Genomic DNA, 25,269 nt, shown 5'->3' on the forward strand with positions numbered 1-25,269 from the left:
GTTTTCTGAAATGTGTGAAGCTGCTGCCTCTGTTTCCTGATTAACTTGTCTAGTTTGTTGGTACTGATATTCTGTCTGATAGGCAATTCTTGCATAATACTAGTTATGCTATATATTGGCCCTGGACCTGAACCACATAGAATATATTTGCAACCTTCTATGTGTCACTCCAGCTTTTCCCTTAGACTTTCTTCCACTTTCTTCCCCAAGTTGTGTTACAGTTCTAATACAACACATAGCAACTAGAGACGTGTGACATTCAGGTGGAAGAACTGATTCTTTTGGTCCCCATTCTGTATGGCATGCCCAAGTGATGCTGATGGGAGGAAGGGACAATAGGCTGGGTGAAATATATAGAACATCTAAAAGTGCATGGAAAAGGGGCCAGTGTACTGCCTCTTTCCCTTGTATGCTACCAGAGTTAGGGTTTTGCCATGGATTCATGGTGCCAGGAAAAGGAGAATTCTGTAGGTTACTTTGTAATCTGAAAAGATATCTCAGTATGTCTGGGTCATGGGATGAGCCAGTGATTAGGAGAAAATTGTAGGCAAGTGCATGTGACCATCAACTAAATTATTCTATGACGTGTGACATGAATTCAGTGTTAATGACATTAGTACAATGCTTGTAATGTCAGTCATTTTTGTTGTAGCACTCAGATGGACATAGATGCGAGGGGTCTTGGCAGGAGCAGATGTATGGGTAACTTTGAAAATTGTTTGAAAAGGAGAGGCAGCAGCTTAATTTGGCTCATACTGTGAACTGGAAATAGTGACCTACTGCAGAACTGATTGATTTAGGAAGAATTTGTCTCAGCTCTAAATTAGGCTGGGTTAAGTGGTGGTGGTGGTGGCCTGGACAAGTTAGTTTTCTGCATACAGCAGACTGGGAGTAAAATTAAATGGCGGGCCTGTGTCATAGCCTAGCAGGTCCCTTCAGGTTGGACTTGTTGGTGTCATTAGGCATGACTCTAGGTAACTCAGGAGGGTGGAAAACCACAGTGTCAATGAAGCCCTTCTGTAGTAGGCCTGAATGAACTAAAGTCACTCCATGTCTGACCAAAGCGCTTCCATGTTTATGTTTGAACTTTAATCGACCTAACAGGCCAGCAACAGAAAATGGTTATCAGTTGCAACACCTGCACCAGAAGGTAATAATGAGGCCTGCTATAATGAGGCCTGCTTGCTCCTGGCTAAGGGGCAAAATAACAGATCAAAGAAAGTAAAACAAGATAACTGTTCACAGAAGAGTTACTAACGAGCTAAAGTGGTTTTTGCCAAGTATGACTTAACTGCTTAATGTAATTGCTATTGCAAAGTGTATTTGCTACATGGGAATAAAAGGTGGGGGGGAGAGGGGGAGTGGGGGTAATAGAAGAGGCTTAGTTAAAGTTATGTATAAAAAAGAGAAAAGCGGCTTGTAGCTGTGTGCTTGATCTGAGATGTGTCTGTGTCTCCGAGCACCGCTTTGAGATCTCAAATAAACTTTGTCTGCTTCTCCACCTTGGTGTGTTTATTGGAGCGAAGCACACCGAGCAACGAACCACTGTTGCTGTCCTCGGGCATTCTGTGCTGGCAACAGACTGGTGGTGATTGAAGGCCTTGTCTTAATAGGAAAGAAGGTGTGTTCTTAGGTTGAGTTAGCTAACAAGGTAAGACTAGTGAAGACAGGCAGTTTGTAGTTTTCACACAAGTTAGTTGGCTGAGTAAAAGGACTAGACTCTCCCACTGAAAGCCTATCCTGCATTGGATTAGGAAGCAGTAACACTTTGTAAGGCCATCATGTATGAAATGATAAAACTTCTATTAATGTGTAAAAGCAGCAAAGAGTCCTGTGGCACCTTATAGACTAACAGACATATTGGAGCATGAGCTTTCGTGGGTGAATACTCACTTCGTCGGATGCATGTGTGTGAGTCATAGGAGCTATGTGCCACCGTGCAGAAGTGGTAAAAGCAGCACAGGCACCTAAATTAGAAATACAGCTAAAGCCTTAGTGCTATTAACACCCCCCCTTTCAGATATTAATAATCAAGAATAGGGGAAGGGGTGATATTAATGTCAAATGAGGGGAAGACACAGAAGCTGGGGAGGGGGTTATCTGGAGGACAGGGGTGTGAAAATTGGAGCTGGGGAGAATGGAGTGGAAGACATGGCCAAGGGGGTTTGAAACTGTCAGGCAGGGAAGGAAGCAGGAACAGAGAGATCCTGTAGACTGGGGACCCAAAGTGACTGCCAACAATCCAGTTTTTAGCAGCTGTTTGGACTGGCTGGAGGAAGGAACTGCAACTGGGGCTGGTGAAAAGGGGTGGAGAGAGAAGGAGGCTATTGAGGGGAGAGGGAAGGAAGGAAAGGCAAACCACTGTACAGGAGCTGGCTCTGTAAAGAGGGAGGTCTGAGTGATGGAATCCACTGAAGTACAGTAGCAAGCTGTTCCTGGCATGCCACTAAAGGGTTTAATAAGTAACTATGTTGTATGACCCCCATCAGATCACAACCCTGCAGTGGTACCAAACAATACCCATGCAAAGATGAGAAGTTAGGGAAAAGCTGAAGTACTTGATATGATGCCTGGGAAACACCATGAAACTTCCTATAGAAAACACATCACAAGACAGGATTGCTGTAGGTAGCACTATAAACATATTAATAGCTGAAGCAGCTCTACCCACAACTAGTGTAGGAGTGTGGCATTTACATGGACCAAAATGGGGTTGGGTTGATTGATTGAACAGCAGTATGGACCAACATGTGTCCCTGTTATCCAGCTGCAGGCACACATGCTGGCCTATATAGGGTATATGCAAGTTTGAGCTTAGCCATACTAGCTGTGCTGTGCCACATGTGCGCTGGTCAAAGGGTGTGCTGTACTGTGCCATACCCTTGATACTCCATGTATTTACATATTTTTTCATGGATTTCTGGTGCTCCGGGGCTGTCTTCCGTGCAATGGCATTGCGTGGTCCTGAACCAATGTTCCACTCGTTACGATTCCATGGGGCATGGGAGAGTGTGATGGCCAGCTGCAGGAGTGGTGCCAAGGTTTCTGGCGCCTTAGGCAGAATTTGGGGGCAGCATTTTGCGTGCTCCCCACGGGGCGCGCGGGAGCCTCCAGTTCTGCTCCTCTCGCACTGCCGAAGAAGGATCCTCTGCCGAAATGCCGCAGGCGACAGCGGCAGTCATTGCCGAAATGTCAGTGGTAGCTCAATTGCCTGCCGCTGTTTTCTGCGGCACATCGGCGGAGGGTCCTTCTTTAGCGGCGCCACGGGAGTGGAACCCGAAGCTCCTGCATGCCCCATGGGGAGCGCGCGAAATGCCGCCCCCCGAATCCTGGCACCCTAGGTGACCGCCTAATGGAAGCACCGGCCCTGGCCAGCTGCTGCTGCATCTTGAAAATACCCACATTTCTGTATTGTCAGGAGAACAGAGAAGTTCAAACTATTGGGGAAAGTGCGAATCCTATAAACTTTTGAGTGAAAACTGTTCACATTCAGCATCTGTATTTTCGGTTGTTACCCAAGTGTCGTCAAAAAAATAAAACACAACCAAACATTATCATGTATTTTTGTTACTACTAGAACAAAACACTACATTTTTATATTGTCACCAAACCCCTTTGATATAAATAAAGGGCTGTGTTGTTCTGCTGGGTAAATTTTTATTTCTCTCTGTATTTCATAAACACTAAGAAAATTGGATCATTGTTTCATAGCTACTTCCATAGTTGGTTTTACTCTTTGAAGTCTTTCTTTAAAAGTTCTTTTTCAGACTGGCATCATCATGATTTAAATGCACCATTGACTTGATCTTACCACCACTGAAATGTACCTATTGACATCGATGGGAGCAGGATTGAGCCCACATGCACAATTAATATAGAACTTTTTAAAATTGTCTCATTGTCTAGTCTTACTACTTTTACTATTTAAAAGGGTAGCTTCAGTTAACTGCACAATATCATATTTTAGTTTAATGCCACCTTATTTGTAGAACTACATCAGTTTTAATTCTTTACCAAAACAACTTTTTAATTCTCTTCACAAATGATCTGCCTGCAAACATTCATCAGAAACTGACATTCCATTCTGAGCTACAATAATTATTTCTTAGTGCTGTATGAGGGAGTTGGAATTTCTTGTCTGTGCTTAATATAGCATTGCAGAGTGTGGGCAATTAGTGAGCTGGTTCTGCACCCTGAAAAAGGAAATTCCTCTCAGTTTATTTCTGTTAAATACTGACATATTTCAACCTGTACTAAAAGAGAGGACAGAGGACAACAGCAAAGAGATCACAATCAAAACAAATGACTCAGTTCCTCATAAAAGAACAACAGTACTGAGTATTCTACACACAATGGCCCAGAACACTTCAGTAGCTGTTGCAAGCTGTAGCGTTCGAGACATTTTTGTAGATTTCTGTCATGTTTTAAATCAGTGTAGATAGGACCTTATAAAGTAACAATGATTTTGTGATGAAGGCATAGGACCTTGAGTCCGAAAATCTGGGTTCTGTGCCTGACCCTGCAGCTGACTACCTGCACGACCTTCCTTCATCCAGTAATCTTTGTCTTAGTTTCCCCATTTGTCAAACACGGGTAATAATAGTGATTTCGCGCAAGGGATACTGTGAGGCTTCATCCCTTAATGTCTGTAAACTCTCTGAATGGAAGTTGCTCTATAAATGCATCCGTATATTGTTTGCATGCATTATTGTATTGTATGCGAATATATTATTAGAGTTGTTGAAACAGCTATGAAAAAACCTGCATGCAGAAAAAGCAGAAGATTTTCCTTGAGATTCTTTACCAGCCTTTGTGTTTGTTTGTTTTGTCTTGAACCAATGCTTCCAGCATGAATTCCTTGGGGTAATGTCTAACAAAGATCATTCCCCTGGTGGCTCATTTGTCATCCTCTTGGCTACATTAGGAAGCTGTAGCTCCCAGAAAGCCATGGTTCCCGTGTTCAAACAAAACGGTTTAGGTGCTGATTCTGCCAGCCTGGCCAAGAGTCCAGGCTCCAGTCTGTGGAAGTTGGGGTGGGGGGCGCCTCGAAGTGCACAGTACCTGAGTCCTGCTGGCATTGTAACCTGCATGCCGCAAGGAAAGCGGAGGGAGAGAAAGCGAATGACATGAGATGACTGCACCTCGCCCTGCATACAGGCGCGCGGGATGGGAGAACGAGCTGAGCCCGCCCCTAGGGAGTGACCGTCCAAGCTCCTTCTCCCCCGCAGGGTGGTCCCAAGGGGACCGTGCAACACGCGGGGGCGCTTGCTCCCCACAGGTGGATGCTCAGGGATTGCTCGTGCCGATGCCGCTGACTCCCAGGTGCGGCAGATGGGGCTGGCGTGGCTCGGGACCGGGCTGGAGCCGGGGGACGCGCGTTCCCTGCTTGGGGAGCCGCTGAAGTTTGGCCAGCCGAGGAAAGGGCCGGTCAGAAGGGGAGGGGCCGGGGGAGGTGTCTCCCGCCCGTTGGACAAGCTCGTCTGGATTCAGCAGCCAGCAGCTGTCACCTCCGCTCCTCTGGGGAAGCCGCCGCCTGCACCCCGGGGAGCAGGCAGCGCGGCTCCTTTCCTAGAAGCCGCCGTGGGGCTTGTTAAGCGCTCCCCAAAGGTGGCTGCTGGAGAGGAGGAGGAGGAGCTGAACTAATGCCAGGGACCGAGGCGGCGGCAGCAGCTCCAGCCCCTTCACTGCACCAACCTGCGGGCTGGCTGGAGAGGGAGCCCAGCCCCTCCCTCTTCAGCAGCAGCGGAGCAGCCGCCGGTACCACCCCCCCGCGCGTCCCTCCCCGGCTCTCTCCGGGCCAGGGTCCCAGCCAGTGCTGCGAGGAGGCGCTTGGTGCTGCGCCCGCCCCGGACTGCAGCTGCCTGCCGGCGAGGGCAACAAACAGCAGCCTGTCCTGAGTCCTCCTGCTCCCCCGTCCACACCTGCAGCTCTTCTTCCCCTCCCCCTCCCTTCTGAATTATTTCTCCTCCTCCCTCTTTCCCCACCCCACAACCTGGTGCCTCCTAATTCCTTGGTTTCCTCTGGTTTTCCTTGGACTCCGCCTTGTCATGTCAAGATGGAAGTCAGGCATGACTGGCTCGCCTCTTCCCCTCAGGAGGGCTTCGAGCAGCTGAGGCTGAAGAGCCGCCCCAAAGAGCCATCCCCGAGCCTCCCCAGAGTAGGTGCCAACTTCTACAGCACTGTCAAGCAGCAGGACTTCAGTGCCAGTGTCTGGCTGAGGAGGAAAGACCAACTGGAGCATGTAAGCCAGCTTCTGATTCCCCTTCTTTCCTTTCCCTGCTGGGGCTCCTCCAGCAAAGCCCAGGGAGGCGTGGGGTGTGAGCTTCAGTGATCTGTTGGCGAAATTCCCAAAGGATAGGGGAGGAAAGAAACTAGCCAAAGGTCCCGAAGCGGCCCACCGAGGTAAACAGCCTGTTGGAATATATTCCCCAAACCGCTGTGTGAAATGTGAGTGGGAAAGTTATGTGGAGCCTGGGAAGTTATTGAACATCCCTGCATTATTTCCCAGCCTCCTACCAACAGAGCACTGAGAGTGGAGATGTATTGGGATGGTGGCACTGGGGCTGACTGCTGTGTTGGCTTGTAATTTATCTAATGTAGGCCTAGGACTGGTTAAAAGAAAACAGTCTAGATGTGATTTTTCTCTTCCTACCTGGGGCTTTAAAATGTTAACTCTGTGTAGAGCCCAGGAGGTTGCTGCAGGAATTGATCCTTCAGGGAAGTATTGTATGACTTAACGAGGTGTCTTTGGGGCCACAGCAGATCTGATGCTGGGGATGGCTGTAGTGAATATTTTATGAGGTTTTGAAGTGCTTGTAAGTAGTGCTGTGATTCATATGTTTTAAAGCAATGTTGTTTTGCTTTATGTAACTTTTAAAAGCAAGGAACTGAGTTGAGATAAATTGCATGCTGTGTTAGAGTTTTCTGAATAGCTTTTAGATGAAGCCCATAGTTAGTGTGTAGAACAGGCAAAATAAGGAGATAGACGCATATGGATAGCGAAGTAAAAGAGACTGAATGGGTTTACCTATTGCAACAGACTGTACATTATTCATCAATGGAAAGGATGGGAGACAGTGACATACAACTAAAATTGACTGAGATACATAGAATAATATTACATTTGATGTAAGCCATGTTAGGATTTATTTCAGGTAGAAATCCACCTATTAAAAGCATAATGGACCTATTGTTGCATGACAATTATAGATAGTGCATTAACACCCATTTAAGAAGAAACCGGAAAAACAACTGGTGGGCAAGGTGTTAAATTTCCTCTCCACCAAATTGTATAATATAAAAATACTCCTTTTGAAGTACTTGTACCTGTTAATGAAATATTAAATATAGGTTGTGTTTACAGTTCTAATAAAATGACAAGAACTGACGAACTGCTGGAAATAGAATTTAATACTTCTCAAATATTTGAAATGTTCTGTCTACCTTACTACACATCTCCTTGATTCTTCACACTAACAACAAGGCTTCAGCAGTAGTAAGCTGATAAGCAGAGTGTTTTCCCATTGTGAGTCAAAATGAAAGGTCATTGCTTTATCTCAGGAGAGCTGAGTGTTAATACATAAAAAGCACAGAAATCTAACCATTGGGTTTGTAACTGGTTTTACGTGTTGATTATAATTTTGTAACTGGTTTTACATGTAACTGGTTCTATGTGTTGATTATCTTTTGCCAAGATATAACACTACTACCCCATCTATAATCAAGCAATAGATAATTAGACACTGTTCTGGTATCTGAACATTAACATGCCCATTTATATATAAAATACATTTTTTAAAAAACTCCAAAACTGTCCCATAGTATTGCCTAGGATGGGCTAAATAGACATTACTTGTTTGAAGAGAACAAGTGGATAGCCCTTACCCCTTTTTTTGTGTGCTTATTTATTATAAAGTCTGAACTTGGCATAGTAATCTGAAATAGAGCTGCAACATCAATGTGAAAAGGTTTCTTGTAATCAGTTTCATATGAATGTATGTCCTTTGGGAGACTACATTCTCATTTGAGATAGCTATTTCATTCCCATAGCGCATTTGAACAATGTTAAGAAAAAATAATTGGAACATGGATATTCCTTGCACACAATGAAATATTTGACTACACATTTAATGACTATGTTTATTTGAATACATTGCAGAATACTGTATGTACCAAGTGTATACATGTAAAGTACATACTTTATTTTTATGATTTAGGATCATTTTAACACTCATGAGTGGTGGACTAGAGACACAAATTATTACATACCTCATCTGAATGAGTATTTAATCCCAAAATCATATGTTTGTTGTTTATAAAAAACTTGGTGCCATGTAATTATTTTCTGTTTTTAAAGAGGTGGTTAGTGCTTACTTAGCCTTTTCTGCCTTTTTTTTTTTTTTACAAAGGGTAATACTTTGAGGTGCATCATTTTTAATGGCCTATTCACTCATATAGTGAGGTTTCTGATTGAGATAGGATACTGTAGGTATACATGCTGCATGATTTAGATGGATAATTCGTGTAACATTTTAGTTTGCCGCTCTCTTCTGATACAATCATGCTATTTAATCTGTGCTAAGAAAATCATTCCACTTAGGAGGGAACATACTTATGCATACCATCTATGGCTTAAAGCTAAATAGATATAAATAAAATTGATACATATAGTAATGGCAGATGCAGGTAAAGGAAGATTATGTAAATACACATATGTACACACCCACTCTGGTGACATAACATGTTATAACTCTAGTGGAAGCATTATTTAAACTGATTTCAATGGAGTTAGGCTGGGGTGAAGTTGTATAATATGTAATACCTTACTTCTGGAAAAATGTCTGTAGATCACAAGCAGATATTGTATATTGACTTCTTTGGGTTACCAGCAAGATTTATTGACCAGAGAAGTTTCATTGAAGTCAATATTTATATATAGAGGCAGAAAAACAACTTAATGGAATTATGAAGTAAATATATGTATTTCTCAGAAATACTTATAAAACTCTTATGGTTATCAATTTCAAAACTGTAACAAGTTTTTTCTTTTAAACTAAATTGTAAAGGGGAGATGAAGTTAGAGGTACAGAAAACAAAATACTATAAATATCCCAAGCTTTATATGGAACTCACTGCAACCAATCAGAATGTACTCATTTACAATTCATTTGATTTCTTAAGTGACTTCTGGTTCCATATCTTACTACTATTGTCTGATCTCCGAGGAGGTAAAGCTCTAGAAACATATTGCTGACTTGACTTCTTTTACATTAGTCTGGACTTCCTTCTTCCAAGTTGTAATGATATAGTTTAAACATAGATTATGTTACCGTTTATTTGACAAACAACTTTTCAAACCACATCAGGTTTTAAAATAAGTCACTCATATTCTGTTTCTTGGCTAAGGACCAAGTACAGCAAGTACCTCAGCACATGCCTAAATTTAAGCAATTTAAGTCCTATTAAAGCTTAAAGTTAGGCTCATGCTGAAGCACCTTGCTGAACTGCGGCCTAAATGTATAAATACGCTGCAGTTAATGGGTGAAAATGACATTATGCTAGTTTATAGTTTAAAAGGGGGGATTTTTCCAAATGAAGACTATACTCAAAGAACCTTGTCTTCTGGGACAAGTTTCTTAAATCCATATTAGAGATATTGCAATTCAGAATGAGAGTGTAAGTGAAATCCCTCACATTCAAGTATCTCTCTTAGTCATTTTCTAATGCCTCTTGTGAGATTATTGGCCTGGTAAGTGACACAATTGATTGAAGACTTGTCTGAAATCCTTAGATCTTCTCTTTGTATAAGTATTCTTTTTAATGGGAAAGGGTCTCCTTTGCCTCCATCCCCTATTTTATCTTTTCAGTGAGATTTGAGCTGGAGTGGGGAGGGGAGGAAGATAAATGTTGTGGGTGACCTCTGAAAGTCCTTAGTTGTGCTGATAACTATCTGCAGTTAGGTTAAGTCATGGCAGTTCTTCATACTCTCTCAGCAACCTGGTTCCCTCGGTAACAACAACAGAATATATTTATGCAGCTCCCTCCATATGGGCATTGCAAGGTGCTTTAGAATAAAACCTGTTTAAAATGATCAATTTTTAAACCAGACAAGAGCAACTCAAAGAAAATGTTTCTTGATTTTTTTTTTAAATGTGTAACAAATTAGAAACTGAGACTAGAAACGTAGTTCTACAGTTGCGAAATATTAGTGCAGTCAAAGTGCAATACTTTGACTGACACATACACACAGAGCTAAGAAACTAATATTTCTCAAGTTTCGTGGCCATAATGAAAATTAAATATTTTACATTAGGCTACGTTTCACCTCTGTATTAGATGAAAGTCACCCTAATTAAGGTTTGCACTTAAAGCAGGGGTTCAACCTCATTGTTTTGTATGATAAATATAGTGTTTCCTTTTTTAAATATACACATGTAATGGTGAACAAAGACTGCATTTTCTAATGATTTAGAAATAAACTTGTTAATTAAATTTTAACCCAAAAATAATTAAAAATGGGCCTCAACAGTTCTTGTCTTCAGATTATAACTTTTTTGGGGGGCCTGGTAGCTAAAGAGCCATTTTCCCTAGAGAGCCAAAAATCCTCTCTTGCACACACATACATGCATTAACACTACAGCTCTCGATTAAGCTATATTTAAAAAACAAAGAACACAAACAACCAAACAAAAAACAACAGCAGAACATTATGTTGTAATTAAACAAAGTTACTAACAATGGCTGTATCATCTTTCTACAGTTTTACTCAGAGCTAGATCAGTAGCTTAAGTCATTCTTAAGTTATGTAATTGTGACATCGGAAGTAACTTACCCAATCAGCACTATTCAGTTAATTTGCATGCTGCAGTTTTATTGGCTGCAGGGAGGGAACTGTGTGGTAGGTGATGGGCTCAAAGTTCCAACTCGCTAACATTAAGCCTTCAGACGTTTTGCAATACTTTGACTGACACATACACACAGAGCTAAGAAACTAATATTTCTCAAGTTTCGTGGCCATAATGAAATTTAAATATTTTACATTAGGCTACATTTCACCTCTGTATTAGATGAAATTTGACCTTGACAAATTCAATTTTAATGATTGTAAAACTATTTAAAATTTTCTTTTAAGCAACTGTTTGTGTCTAACATCTGTCATTACATAGCAAAGTACATGCAATGGAAAACTAGGCAATTCATAAGCAAACTACTTTGAGAGATCGTTAAGATAAGATCAACAACACTTATTAAAACACATTCAGATGAATAATAGCATTCTTCATCGAAGGGACCAATATTATATGCATAACAATAACACATTACATGTTAACGCATAAGATGAATGAAGGTCCTGATTCTGATTTCTGAGATATATCACATCACAAAGCAGGAAATTCAGAGCTATAGCAATCCACAATAATTGTTGCAGACCAATATTATGACTAGGGCTCAAACAAAGTCAATTCAGTACCCAACAATAGATTGTAAATGTGTCAAAAGAATTCTATGGTTGCTAGTGACAGTGGCTGGAAGGCATAATAAAAGTAAGAGTAGTAAATATCCTGAATCAGCAGAATCCAATAAATCATTACACTTCTTCCCAAAGGAGCTTCTGGGCTGTAGTGAGCTCTACAACGTGACTAGTATTTTACATGAGTTAAATGGAACAAGATGAGTTTGTATCAGAATGTAAATTACTTTTTCAAGCACTTTAGATTAAAAAAAATGAAGTGGAAATCAGGCAGATATTAGATAGTTGAGAAAGTTGCAACAAAGGAACTATTAACGCTGGTTTAAGGTTAGGTAGAATATTGCCAGGCTCCAAGGAAGAACTGACTTAGTTGAATAAATGGTACTATAAAAGTTAAACTAGGGGAGAGAATTCAGGAAGCTGGTAGACAGTTTTTCTCCCAACATTTGGAGCTTATTCATGAAACAATTGCAGCTCTTATAACAAATTTCCATTTAGCATAGGAGCCTGATCAAATGCCCATTGGACTCAGTTGAATGAATTCTATTGACTTCAGGGGGCTTCAGCTCTGCCCTAGAAGACTAGTGATTTGAAAAAGGGTAATTTGGATGCACCTCCCTACAGCAGTGATACCGGAGAAAGATGCTACCCCTTGATGCTCTTCCTGAAGCAAAGCACATTTGTGCAGTTTTCATACTGCAAAAAGTCTGGTTTTTAAATTGTTGAATGCTATTTTGCCTCAAGATATCACTCTTTGGAGACCACAAAACAGAAGTAACCAAGGAATGTAACGACTCAGGGAAAAAGCCAAAGAACACAGAAGTATGGTAGCTGTTTAAAAGTGCGAGGAAACGCTACATAACCTTTTAAGATGGGAAGTGGAAAATATCTTTATTCAATTAAAATTGCAAAGGGAATTTAAAGTGATGTCCTTGGGGGGAGACGGGGACTTACTCACTCAAGTAGTTGTTATTCATGCAAGTAGTCCCACTGTTTCAAGTAGTCAGAATATAATTACCCCGGCTGTCATTTGGTTAAGGTTATTCTCCTAGTCTTACAAAAAGTTCCCTGTGATCCTGAAATCACAGTAAAAAGCCTTTAACTTACAATTAAGGTACTACATTGAGATCTGTGGATGTAAAATAACATTGTTAAAATATTGTAGTTTTAAAAACAGATGATGTAAGACAGAAAATTCGAAGCTAAAGTTAAACTGTTTGAAAGTCAAGTGATTGTAGTTGTATTTAAAGAAACCTACACACCAAACTGTTTCCAACACCAGCCTTTATTGTTTTCCCCTTTCTGTGGCTTATCTTGCACTTGCTAATGGTAGAACCCTACAAGTTGCCATATAGAAAAAACGTAAGTTCCTAAATTGTAATTATGTTGTCTTAAAAAGATATCAGTGCGTAACCTTAACTCAGTTATAATAAAGCTCTTAGAAATTAGGGAATTTTCATTTAAAGAAAAGAAAACTACAATTTCTAAAGTGGTGGTTCTATTTTTTCCTAATACTAAAGTTCTTTTCTAACATTTTTTTAAAAATTAATTTTCAGTATCAATTTTCTTGGAAAAAGTTGTCAGTATAAAGAAAAATCTTAATGCTTTTATATAGAATGGTTGCCATTAAACAGTCAATATTTAGCTACTGTTAACATGCAGTGGTATCTGACACAGTGAAATTATTTCCTATATTAAATAAGGAGGAAACTGTGGGATCTTGTATCTCACTGTTTTGAAAAATGCTGATTTAAAAAAAAATAACAATAGTGTCTCTCAATTAATCCACAACTCAACATGGATGTATTCAATAGCCAATAAAAATTTAAGTAGAATAGACTTACACATGAACATATATGGCTGTAGCAAACTGGAGCCCAAACACCAGGATGTAAAGATGAGCTGCTGGGGAGTATATGAAAATGTGTCATGGTTGCAAAGCTTAGAAGCTCCACTAAGTAGAAGTTCTGACAGCAACCTTGACCCTATAATAGAGTTTACAAACTCTGCAGGGGACTGGGCCTTGACTTTCTGCTTCTGCTCCCTACTGCTTTTCATCTGACGCCCTTCAGTCAGCATATCAGGTACTAACTCCAGGACAGAAACATGCTTAAGCAGTAAATTGAGATGAGTATTAACATCTCTGGCATAGTGGACATTAAGGCACTGATCCTGCAAGGGATTTTAGCATGTGCTTTGATCCTGTGAATAAGTAATCCCATTGAAGTTCAGGTAAACAATGTGCATACTGTTGATGTTTTCACAATGTCTTACGCTGGGCCGGCGCTTCCATTAGGCGACCCTAGGCGGTCGCCTAGGGTGCCAGGATTCGGGGGTGGGCGGCATTTTATGCGTTCCCCACGGGGCCCACGGGAGCTTCCGGTTCCACTCCCGTCGCGCTGCCAAAGAAGGGCCTTCTGCTGATGTGCCACGGAAAACAGCAGCAGGCAATTGAGCAGCTCAATGACTGCCGCTGTCGCCTGCGGCATTTCGGCGGAGGGTCCTTCTTCGGTGGCGCGATGGGAATGGAACTGGAAGCTCCCATGCGCCCCATGGGGAGTGCACAAAATACCGCCCCCCGAATTCTGCCTAGGGTGCCAGAAATTCTGGTGCCGCTCCTGGTCTTACGGTCAGAAGTTTTATATGAAAACTCTGTTCCCTTAACTGGTCTTCATTGTGTACTGCTACAAATACCTTTTAATAGTGAGAGAGGCACAGACAGGGGCACCAAGATAATTTATCAAGAGTGATTATCTTATTAGTACAGATGCAGGCTAAACCCTGTTTATGTTGAGCTGATAGGATCATATCACAAGGTGGAATCACTGCAGGCATGCTAAAATATTTACATAACACTGTACAGAATGTTTTTTGTGTTAGTAATGCTAGGGAGTCCTAATCTTTTGATGCAGTACAGTGTAGTATCATAATTTAGCCCTAGAGATAATTAAACTAATTTCAAAAGAACATATATGTCATGTATACAATGGTAATACTTGTCTAGATAATACTTAGTCCTGCCATGAGTGCAGGGGGACTGGACAAGATGATATCTTGAGGTCCCTTCCCATCCTACAGTTCTGTGTGTGGGCTTGTGCATCTAACGTTGGGATGGGTGAACTGGTTGACATAAAATAAGAATGCCCCTCAAACCTTCAGTTATTCTCTGAACTCAACCAAAAGTAAGTAATTTTGAGGTCTAGGATGGTTTATATAAGAAATAGCTCCCTCACTTCCCTTTGTGTTACATAGATGTATGTATAAATATATTAAAGATTGTGAGGCAGTCAGATACTGCAGTGATGGGGGTCATATTAGTGCATAAGATACATAGACCCAGCAGGGCCATTACACTTTCCACACCATACTTGTCCCAACTTCTTACCTGTGCTGGCTGATATACTAGTGTCTGGGATGGTGGGTCCAGATACCTGCAACCCTTATCTGGTGTTTTCAGAGGTTTGGCCTGGGAGACAGTTCATTTGGGCACTTCTGAAAAGGTTACCCTAACTGACTTAAGAGTCTAAATCATGTTTTCAAAAGTCACTTAGGGATTTAGGGCTCCTAAATCAGTCACTTTTGGAAATAGAATTTAGATACTTTTGAAAATTCTACACTTCAGATAACTTCTTTTGAAAGTGTCTGAGTGTAATGTTCCCATGTTTTGGAGCAGTGAGACTCATTGGAGCCCTGCTGTGCACTGCCTTTTTGAAGTTGGAAAAACAGTGGAGTTTTCAACCCATTGTATACCCTTAGACTGGGTAATCCAAATCATTTGAGATTGGATTGAGGGAGTCGAGCAGGAGAGATGATGGAGGCCATGTGAGGAGTGAGTCAGCCTGTTGCTCCTTGAAGAAGTGACCATGTTGCTGGATTTGGTTGGCTGGCTGATGGCTGTGCCTTGCCCACTGGGAAGGTAACTCTGCAGGTAAGGAGGGTCATGCTGCCAATTGGAGAGCCTCAGAGTTTCAGAAAAAAAAATCTAGGGTGAAATCCTGGCCTCACTGAAGTCCGTGGCAAAACTCCCATTGACTTTGGAGGGGCTAGGATTTCATCAGAGAACATCTGGATGCTTATCCACCTAAACCAAAACTCTGAATCTTTTGGGATTTGGCCCTCAGTACTTTATTGTGGCTATTAAGAAGGTTTCCAAATATAACGTAAGAATTGGGAATGTTAATGTAGTGATGCAATAGCTATCTGAACTTTTTAGAGACTTAACTGCTTTTCTGTTTTGATGAAATGCCATTTATGCAATTTACAGTATATAATTATCTAGTTTTGACTATATACCCCTCATTTTGAACAAGTATTTTAATAAGATTTCAGTAGTTTACTGTATGTAGATTGATTGATTGTTTTCATTCATTAATTCCCCTTTGGCAAAGTGTAATTTTATATTGCTGTGCAAAAACATAGTAGTTAGTACCTGAGTCTTTAATCAAAATATTACACCCGTGTTGAGAATATATGGATTTTTGTCTTCTAAAACTTTAACACTCATTTAATCTCTTAAAGGTCAGAATAAATATAGTTTTACACTCATGTTTTTTATTTAATTTAAATCCTGTATGTGTAAAATATGTGTGTGTCTGTATAGTACACACATGTGAAAGTGTAATGATATTATTTGCAGTGCTGTTGTAGCCATGTTTGTCCCAACATATTAAAGACAAGGTGGGTAGCACTGGATATTATGTCTGCAAATTTTGCACCTTTGTTTTGGTGCCACTTTGAGTTGGTGTGTTCTGGCCTGTGGGGCATAGGGTTGCCAATTTTGGTTGGACGTATTCCTGGAGGTTTCATTACATGATAAACCTTTAATTCCTGGAGGACTGGCAACCCTAGTGAGGAGCTCGTTTTTGAAGATGAACTTGGAGAGGTTAGGGGGTTGTCTGGAGGCCAGAAGAGGGGGTTTGGGAAAGCTTTCCTTCAGTATGTGGTCCCTGTTGAGCATGGGTTGTAATTGTTTAATGGTATTCCATATGGGTTCTAATGTGGGGAGGTAGCTGACAACTAGGGGTGTACAGTCGGACTCTTCCCCCACCCCCCGTATTGAAGCAGGTTCTCTTGGGGTATTTAGGTGGCTGTTCCATGATGCAATCTACTTCTCTGGTGGGGTGTCCTTGTAAGTGTGTTAAGGTGCATATTGCAGATTTTCTCCTTGGAACATAGTGTGTGGTATTTGAGTGCCTGGCTGTAGATAACTGATTTCTTGGTGTGTTTGGGATGGTTACCGGACAATACTCAGATATCCCCACCCCCTAAAGTCATCATCAAACTCGTCCATTTCATCCTCACCCATAAAATTTTTAAAATGGGTACTAGGATGGCTCCCCAATATGCCAATCTCTTCATGGGCCACCTCGAGGAAGATTTTCTGGGCAAGTGCATCACAAAACCAATGATATACCTGAGATACATTGGTTATGTTTTCATCCTCTGGACTGACAACATAAACTCCTTTGTAGATTTCCACCACAACTTCAACCATCACTATCCATTCATCAAACAATTTCTAGAACACTCCTACGCCAGCATCAACTTCCTGTACACCACCATCAGCTTCAGCAGTGGAAACCTACAGACAACTATACACAAGAAACCCATGGATCGCTGCACCTATCTTCACAGATCCATGGATCCTACACATGCCTGTCGCACCATGGGGTGAACCTCATCAAGTGCACTAAATATTCCAATAACTATGTGGGTGAAACAAGACAATCACTACATCCTCAAATGAATTCACACAAGACAAAAACACCATATCACCCAGGGGCAAACACTTTTCACAAAACAATCACTCCACATCTGACCTCTCAGTCCTCATCCACAAAGAAAACCCACACAACATCTTCTAAAAATGAGCCCAGGAGCTTATATTCATAATTCTGATAGACACCAAAAATCCTGGACTTAATCAAAACAGTTCTATGACTGCAGAGGTGTTAACTGCCCACTTCACCTTGAATGGTCTCTTGCAACATGTGTTAACTACTTATGCTAAAGAATCTCTTCCACTTTGTATTTAGCTGTTACATTGAGGACTTTTCCTAGATCTGAAGAAGAACTCCATGTAAAGCTCAAAAGTGTGTCTGTTTCACCAACAGAAGTTGGTTCAATAGAATTACCTCACCTACCTTGTCTCTCTAATAATATTATGTCTGTAAAGTGGAATATAAATGGACACTTAAATCAGTTGTGCAATTTCCTTGCTAAAAACATGACTTGCAAATATGTTACGGAAGGCCTTATTTCTGGTTTCTGATTGAGCTAAGGCAATGTAATCAACAGCTTGTTTCCTTATTTATGTAGTTATTGTAGATCATAAATATCAATGATGCTATTCTAGTTTCTGTAGCTTTATGCATTTCGCTATTTTTCTTTCTATTTACAATAAAAACATTTAATAGAATAATAAAAAAACAAAGACTTGCTTCTAATAAAGTGATGGCAATTCAATAACTTCCTGCCATTCTGATAAATTGGACATTTTGAATTTCTCAAAGGGGCTTTAAACCCTATTCAGAGTGGAAATATTAACATATAGTGCTGGGAAGAGGACTGCAACATTAGCTAGTAATAAGTCGATCAGTCACTCGTTTCCTGCACTGATTTGATTTCTGACATATTTTATGTATCCTTAAATAGTAAGTGCACAGTGGGGGCCTGATCTTGGTTTGGGTCCAGAGGTGCTATGATAATACAAGCTAATAATAATGAACGAATGTGCATTTCTGTTTTTAATACATGACAGACATACAGTGAATGAGTTAGACATCACCGTCATCAGCACTTCTAATCATGGTAAAGCCTATCTTTGTAGCACTTTAAATTCATTGCACAATCACAGGAATCATGCAGCTTTCTAATGGTCCCCCTAAATCTGCTTCTCCCCAAGCAGTATTATTTTGCTTGGGGGAGAATGAGTCATTGGGGTCTCTGGTGGTCTTTGGTACTTCCTACACTCAGCACTTTGGCCAGTTGCTGACCTGATAGAGCACTATAGAAGAGAGCAATTTGAGACCAACCTTCCTCAGCTGCCCAGTCACTCATTTCTTGATCCTATACCCATTGATATCAAGTGGTGCAAGATTACATTTTCAGAACAGCTCCACAGGAGAAAAGAAGTAGTCATGTGTGCTCATTGAGAGTCTTAGTAGTTCAGCCACTGCTGAACTGGGGTAAAGGATGTGGCTGCAGAATCCAATTGCCTTGCACCAGTGTAAGAGGGATGGGGGAGGAATCCAGTTGACTGAAGTCCTCCTCTCTGGTACTGTTCAGTTCTAGCTTTCTGGACCATCAAGTCAACAACTGGAGTCAGTGGCTTGAGAACACCTTCTATTACCCCCCCCACCCCATCCACTGCTTCAGCATTAGAGCCTCTCCAGCAAATTATTGTAAGGGATAGGAAGGACCCTAATATGAGAAGCAACAGGTGTAAGACTGGCAAGCAGGGGCAACATAGAAAATGGAATGGGAACCCAAACAAATTCAAAGGAAGAAGGACAGAGACTCAAATGTCAGGATGGGGGACAGAGAAGAAGGTGGTAGGACGAAAATTGCTTTATTTTCAGATGAGTACATTTTCATTTCTTTCAGCTGCCATTGCAATTCGCTATCACTGGTCGTTCAATTTGTAGCCAAACAAAGCTGAGAAATAAAACCTGACGACCATTTTTTTTCACTCCCTCCCCCCACGGGAAAAAAAAAATCCTATTAGAAAGTGTATTTGGAGAAAAACCTCACCCAACAAAAAATTAAATGGGGATTCTTTCTTTCTTTGCTGAATTCCTCCATTTTCATGTTTTATGCTCTTTTAAGTGTAAATGTGCACCTGCTTAAATATTGCCTAAGCCAGTAATCAAAAACAAATAACAGATGCACTATTGCAGGGTTTCTCAAACAGGGGTCACCGCTTCTGTAGGGAAAGCCCCTGGTGGGCCTGGCCGGTGTGTTTACCTGCCCCATCCGCATGTTTACCTGCCCTATCCGCAGGTCCAGCTGATCGCTAGGGGTGGCTCCAGGCCCCAGCACGCCAAGCGTGTGCTTGGGGCAGCATGCCGCGGGGGGCGCTCTGCCGGTCGCCGGGAGGGCAGCAGGCAGGCGGCCTTCGGCGGCCTGCCTGCTTCGGTGGAGCCATGGGACCAGCGGACCCTCCACAGGCACGCCTGCGGGAGGTCCACCGGAGCCGCGGGACCGGCGACCGGCAGAGCGCCCCCCACGGCATGCCGCCGTGCTTGGGGTGGCAAAATGTCTAGAGCCGCCCCTGCTGATCACGGCTCCCACTGGCCGCGGATCTCTGCTCCAGGCCAATGGGAGCTGCTGGAAGCAGTGGCCAGTAAGTCCCTCGGCCTGCACCGCTTCCAGCAGCTCCCATTGGCCCGGAGCAGCGATCCGTGGCCAGTGGGAGCCGCTATCGGCCGGACCTGCAGACGGGACAGGTAAACACACCAGCCCGCCAGGGGTTTTCCCTACAGAAGTGGCAACCCCTGTTTGAGAAACCCTTCACTATTGTCTCTGGGGGTGAAACAGTTATGTGATCAAATTAAGGAATAAACCTGGATATATGGGTTTGAATGTGAGTGATGTATTAAATAAAGCTAATGGTATTGCCAAAATCTGTAATTTCTAAACGGGTATAGCATCCCCTTAAGAAACACACTCCATATAGGGTATGTTGTTGGTATCCATGTGCTAAATTGCATTTATCATGTGTACCTCTGGCTGCTTCACCAGTATTCTGCACATTAATCCATCTCTGCTGGGACTGCAATAATTCAGAGATTTCACACCCTGAGTAGCTTCAAACAGCCATCATACTCTTCTGTGGCAGGCTGATCCTTTTTTTTTTTTTATTAATGGAAGTGTTGTCCTTTCTCTCAATTGTGTAGTTTCCTTTCTCACATCCAAAATTATATTTGTTCCAAGGCTCATGATAGACAATGGTCAGTCCCAGACCAGTGATGGATTTGAGGTACAATATCTCCTGACCCATGTGGTGCTGGAAATTCTATGGAAAATCTTTCCAAGGGGAAACACAGCGCTTGTTTCTAGATTTGGTAAGTCGTGAGCTCATGAAGCTAATATTTGCAACACTGTAAGAGATGTAACTAAAGGTTTTAGAGGGTGCTAAAATGTATTCTTTTTCCTTTCTCTACCTAGGTCTAGGTTGACTGCTTACATTTTCATAGAAATAAAGGACAACTTCTTCCCATTGACAATTTAATTGAAACGGACACATTCTCATGAAATGTTTTGACTTTGACAAAATTGCAGTTTTAATCAGCTTTATTTACAACTAGGAGATAACATATTTGTACCTTTTGTCCACTAATCCCATCTCAGATGGGACTATTGCTAGCATTCCAAACCTGTGAGCGATTTCAAGTAGTCACTTCTTTATTTTTTTTAAAAAAAATCTTTGTCACAAAAATATTTTCTTCCTTCTCCCCCAAAGTGAATAACATTTGCTGTCTTCATACCATGAGGGAGTTAAGGTCTAGAATTTTGTGAACCACCAGGGCTAGAAATTGTAGTCAATTTTTTCAGAGCATGGTTACCTAAAGTTATGCACTGAAATCCCTACATAGACATGTAAATAGAAATGCTGCATGTCTGCTAATTAGACATCAGTTAAACCTATACCTGTGTGTCTGTGCATTTGGGCTGGCAAGAAAAGAAGAATTTCATTTCATGAGCAGTTTCTAAGTTTCAACAATTGGTTCTGTTCTGATACAGAATCAAACCAAGATAGTTTGAAATTTTCCATGAAAAAATGAGAGACTCATTCCAGAATAGCTACTAGTTCAGTGGCATATTTATTAAACTGTGGGTTATTATTGGGCAACCTAAAGTATGACATGATTTCCATCCCAGCTAGGATATGCACTAGGTAATGCATAATATACCTCTAAATCAAATAGGTGAAATAGAGAGTTCACTGGAACTTCCAAGCAGCATGGAATATCTGCACTTGGAGGAGGAGGAGAAGCACAATTTTGTGCCTCAGTACTCTTTGTTGAACAATAATACTGAATTGTTCTAATGTGACAATATAGCCATTTTCAGGGATGGAAATTAATTTGTTCTGTGATTTTTGTTTTTTCTCCTGTTGCACTGGCACCCCTAGGGGGAACTCGGGGATATGCTTACCGAGTATTTCCCACCCCAGGCATTCAAAAGTCCAGACCTGGCCATGAAAATAATGAGATTTAAAAATAACAATAATAAATTTGGTGTTCTATTTATTTGCCTTCTGGTTTTTGAGTCTCTAAGGTAAAATTAGGTCACATTTTCAAGCTTTTCATTGCAACCATGAGAGCTGGAACTGTACTTCTCTTTAAATAAATGCTGAGATTCTCAGCTAGCAATGCACCTCCAGGAGATGGAACTTTAAGAAAAAAAACCAAATATCGCAAAACTTGCAATAAAATCGTAAGTGTTGTCGACATTGTAATAGAGGCTGTGAACATGACATTCCCTCAACCAAATAATACTACTGTACAGTGAGAGAGCTTCATCAGAGAATTTAATGGCTGACAGAACAGTTCAAAATCCTGAATTCTCTTCCATGCCATTTAGTTTTCCTTTCTCTCTATTTCCCCTAGTGTCTCACTATCCCCTCCCTTTTTCCCATTCCATTTACACCTATCCTGCCTCCCTTTCCCCTTTGTTCCCTCCATCCTTCCTCTATTACTTTTCATTTAGTCTCCTTTCCCTTTTCATTGTTTCCTATCTCCCCCTTTCAAGCCTCTGCCTAGATCACTTCATCTCCTTCTCCTTGCTTCTGTAGCCCATCATCCTCTTCTCTCTAGCTCTGTCCCTTTCTGTTCCTCTCTCCTTCTCTGATCTGTCATCCCCATGTCCCTGCCAAGCTCTCCACAGCTCTGTAGAAGGGAATCTATAAGAAGTCTTGTGTCAAGAACGAAAGCCCATCTGCATGGAGAACTTTTCTTGCTGCTCTGACCCTGAAGTGATAGTTTGAACCAGTGCTCTGCTGCCTGTGAAGCATTCTGTATGAGTCATAGGAGGAATCCGGAGCTGAGCACTGATTAGAACAAACTCCTCGGTGTTGGAGCAGCAGGGAGTATTCCCCTCTGTAGGGGATCCTTCTTTACTGCTGCAGGATGCTTCTCAAAGATGTATACAAACCAAAAGAACAGTTTGTTCAATTTCTGTGGCACTATGTGAGGAATAAATTACTTATTCAGTGTAAGAGTGTCGCAGTCTGGCCCAGGGATATGGGGCCTTCTAAACCACAAAGACTCTGAGAACCATTGCTCACCCTGTAATGGGGAGGGCTGTGATTCTAATGGTCTTTCTTCTATTTAATGCAGTTTGGCACAGGGATAGTTTGATTTAGAGGAATTGGTTTGCAAAAGATAAGTGGAGAGCACAGGAGAACCTGCTCTAGATGACTTGACCAAATATATAACTAACATGCTGTTTTCTGTAGCAGCCCCTGGTATGTGAATCCATACAATATTCAGCTTGAGGGAAACAAGTGATAGAAAAGCAGAGTGGTAGAGATTATAGATAAAGGTATGCGATGTCTGAGCATCAATCACAGTGAAACATAAACTTTTTTCCAGGGTGACCTCAGTATGCACAGAACAATTCCTACATTCATTTCTGGGGTTGTGTTGCGGTCATAACTGCAACACCTGTAGCTGTTGTCCTTAAAGGTATTGCTCCCCCAATCCCTTTCAGGAACTCAAACACTTCTTCCAGCTCCCAAAATTTCTCCATGGAACCCCTCCCTTCATTCTGGCATGTGACTGGAAGCAGCCCAGGCCCAACTCCTGACAGGTGAGCTGTCTGCCCAATACTTTTTGTAATATGTCTGGATAACACTGTCATGTCCTCTGTTGCCAACTTTCCTGATATTTGTTGTTTTTCTTAAAGCCCCAGCTCTTGGCAAACTGATTATGTAAGAATTTCAGCTTACATATTTAACCTCTTTTCTCCCCCTGACATTTCCAGCCCAGACATTGTTGTGGAGAAAAGCTTGAACTCATGACTGAGGGGTAACCAAAAGACTTTATAAAAAAAAAGAAAAAAGGAAATGAACCAAATAACCACAAGCCAAGGTTATAACCTCAGTCACTTGGTCTGCCTGAATCTCACAGAGAGCAAGGCTGATTATACATGGGCTGACACACACTTGGATAACAGGGGCTGGGGGAATGAAGACAGGTGATGGGGCTAAGAGGCCCTTTCTCACCTTTCCTGTTCCTCTCTGCCTGGGTTGTTTTCTCTCTCATCCCTCCAGGGCTGGCTGCTCAGAGGAGGGCGAGAAAGCTGCGAGGAGAGATGTCTACCTGGCCTCCTTCCAGCCTAGTAAGGGGTGCAGTGAATCACATGGCATAAGCAGAGGCTGGGTAGCCTAGTCAGTAGGCTGTGGCAGTGGGGTACTAGAGTGTATACCTGCTAGTCTGCATCCCTGGTGGGAGGAGGTGGGGGGCAGAGAATGAAAAGTGTGGGCCTTCTGCTCCCTTATTGGCTGCTTGGCTCCCAAGTTCTGGGCTGCCCTGACTGTGGGGAGATGCTGGAGATCAAGCACAGAGCCAGTAAACAATAAAGGAGGGACAAAGCTCCTGCCAGAGCTGCCTCTGGCTAGCATGCAGATAGGAATGGTTCAGAACAAATAAACTTGCTATAGTTTGGATGGTTTGTTTTTAAATCGATTTTCTTTTTAACTTGTTGTGCAAGGGAGGTCTGGTGGATTCTCCATGTGGCCAAACAATCTGTCATGAGAGGAGGGACGGGCCAATGGTTAGGGTGCTAGCTTGGGACTTAGACTAAGCTTGAGAATGTTTAAACATTGCAGAATCTTCAGGATATCAGATGAGAATGATCACGTAGATCACTTCCTTTCTGGATCTAAATATCAAGAATATTCACAGAGACAAGTTGGGTGAGATAATATCTTTTATTGGATCAACTTCTGTTGATAGAAGAGACAGAGGCCTGGTCTACACTACAAAGTAGCGTTGATGTAAGCTGCCTTGCATTGCCTAGCTGTGCATGTGTCTACACTTAAATTTGTCTCCTCCTGATGTAAGTGCTCCATTACAGCAATGCTGTAATACTACCTCCCTGAGCAGCGTAAAGCCAAGGTTGATGTACTGAGGTTTATGCAGCGAGCATAGACATTGTCTTACCTTTATTGACCCTACCTGTCCTCCAGCAGTTGTCCCACAATGACCAACACTGAGCGCTCTGGTCACAATTTTGAACTCCACTGTGCAGGAGTCACACAGACTGAAGGTCCCCCTCCTCTTTAAAGCCCTGTGAATTTTTGAAATGTCTTTTTCTGACTGTCCAGCTTGGTGAGCACACCTAGTAACTCTCCTCTGCTGTGTGCAACTGCCCAGCTGACCATGCTGGTGACCTGCTCCAGCTTGGAGTAGGCAGAAGATATTGGATCTCCTGGGCCTGTGGGGAGAAGAGGCTTTGCAAGCACAGCTGTGGACTGGCTATAGAAACATGAACCTCTGAACAAATTGTGTCGGGGAATGCAAGAGAAGGGATACGACAGGGACCAACATCAGTGCCATGTGAAAAGGAAGGAACTGAGTCAGGCATATCAGAAAGCCATAGAGATGAAAAGTCAATTCAGTGACAAGCCGCTGACCTGCACCTTTACAAAGAGCTGCCTACCATACTTGGTGGAGACCACACTACCACCCAACAGACTACTGTGAATACCTCAGAGAAGCCCAAGTCACAGGCCCCTGGTGTGAACAGCATGGAGCACGTGCGAGTGAAGGGGGTCCAACTATGCTGATAGC

General features: G+C 42.1%; 1 protein-coding gene across 3 annotated transcripts in view; it reads left to right on the top strand.

The window, feature by feature from the left end:
- Positions 1-5,476: 5,476 nt before the first annotated feature.
- PLD5 (phospholipase D family member 5) overlaps positions 5,477-25,269 on the top strand; it is a 262,504-nt gene continuing 242,711 nt past the window's right edge. For 2 of the 3 annotated variants that reach the window (XM_039531269.1, XM_039531260.1), the window contains exon 1: positions 5,884-6,241. In XM_039531269.1, the coding sequence (XP_039387203.1) occupies positions 6,056-6,241 (186 nt within the window). In that variant the 5' untranslated portion in view covers positions 5,884-6,055. Of the gene's footprint in view, positions 5,758-5,883; positions 6,242-25,269 lie in introns of those variants that run through there. The other variant, XM_039531261.1, reaches the window with a different exon arrangement.

The sequence above is a fragment of the Mauremys reevesii genome, linkage group 3 (assembly GCF_016161935.1).
Source record: "Mauremys reevesii isolate NIE-2019 linkage group 3, ASM1616193v1, whole genome shotgun sequence".
NCBI lineage: Eukaryota > Metazoa > Chordata > Testudines > Geoemydidae > Mauremys > Mauremys reevesii.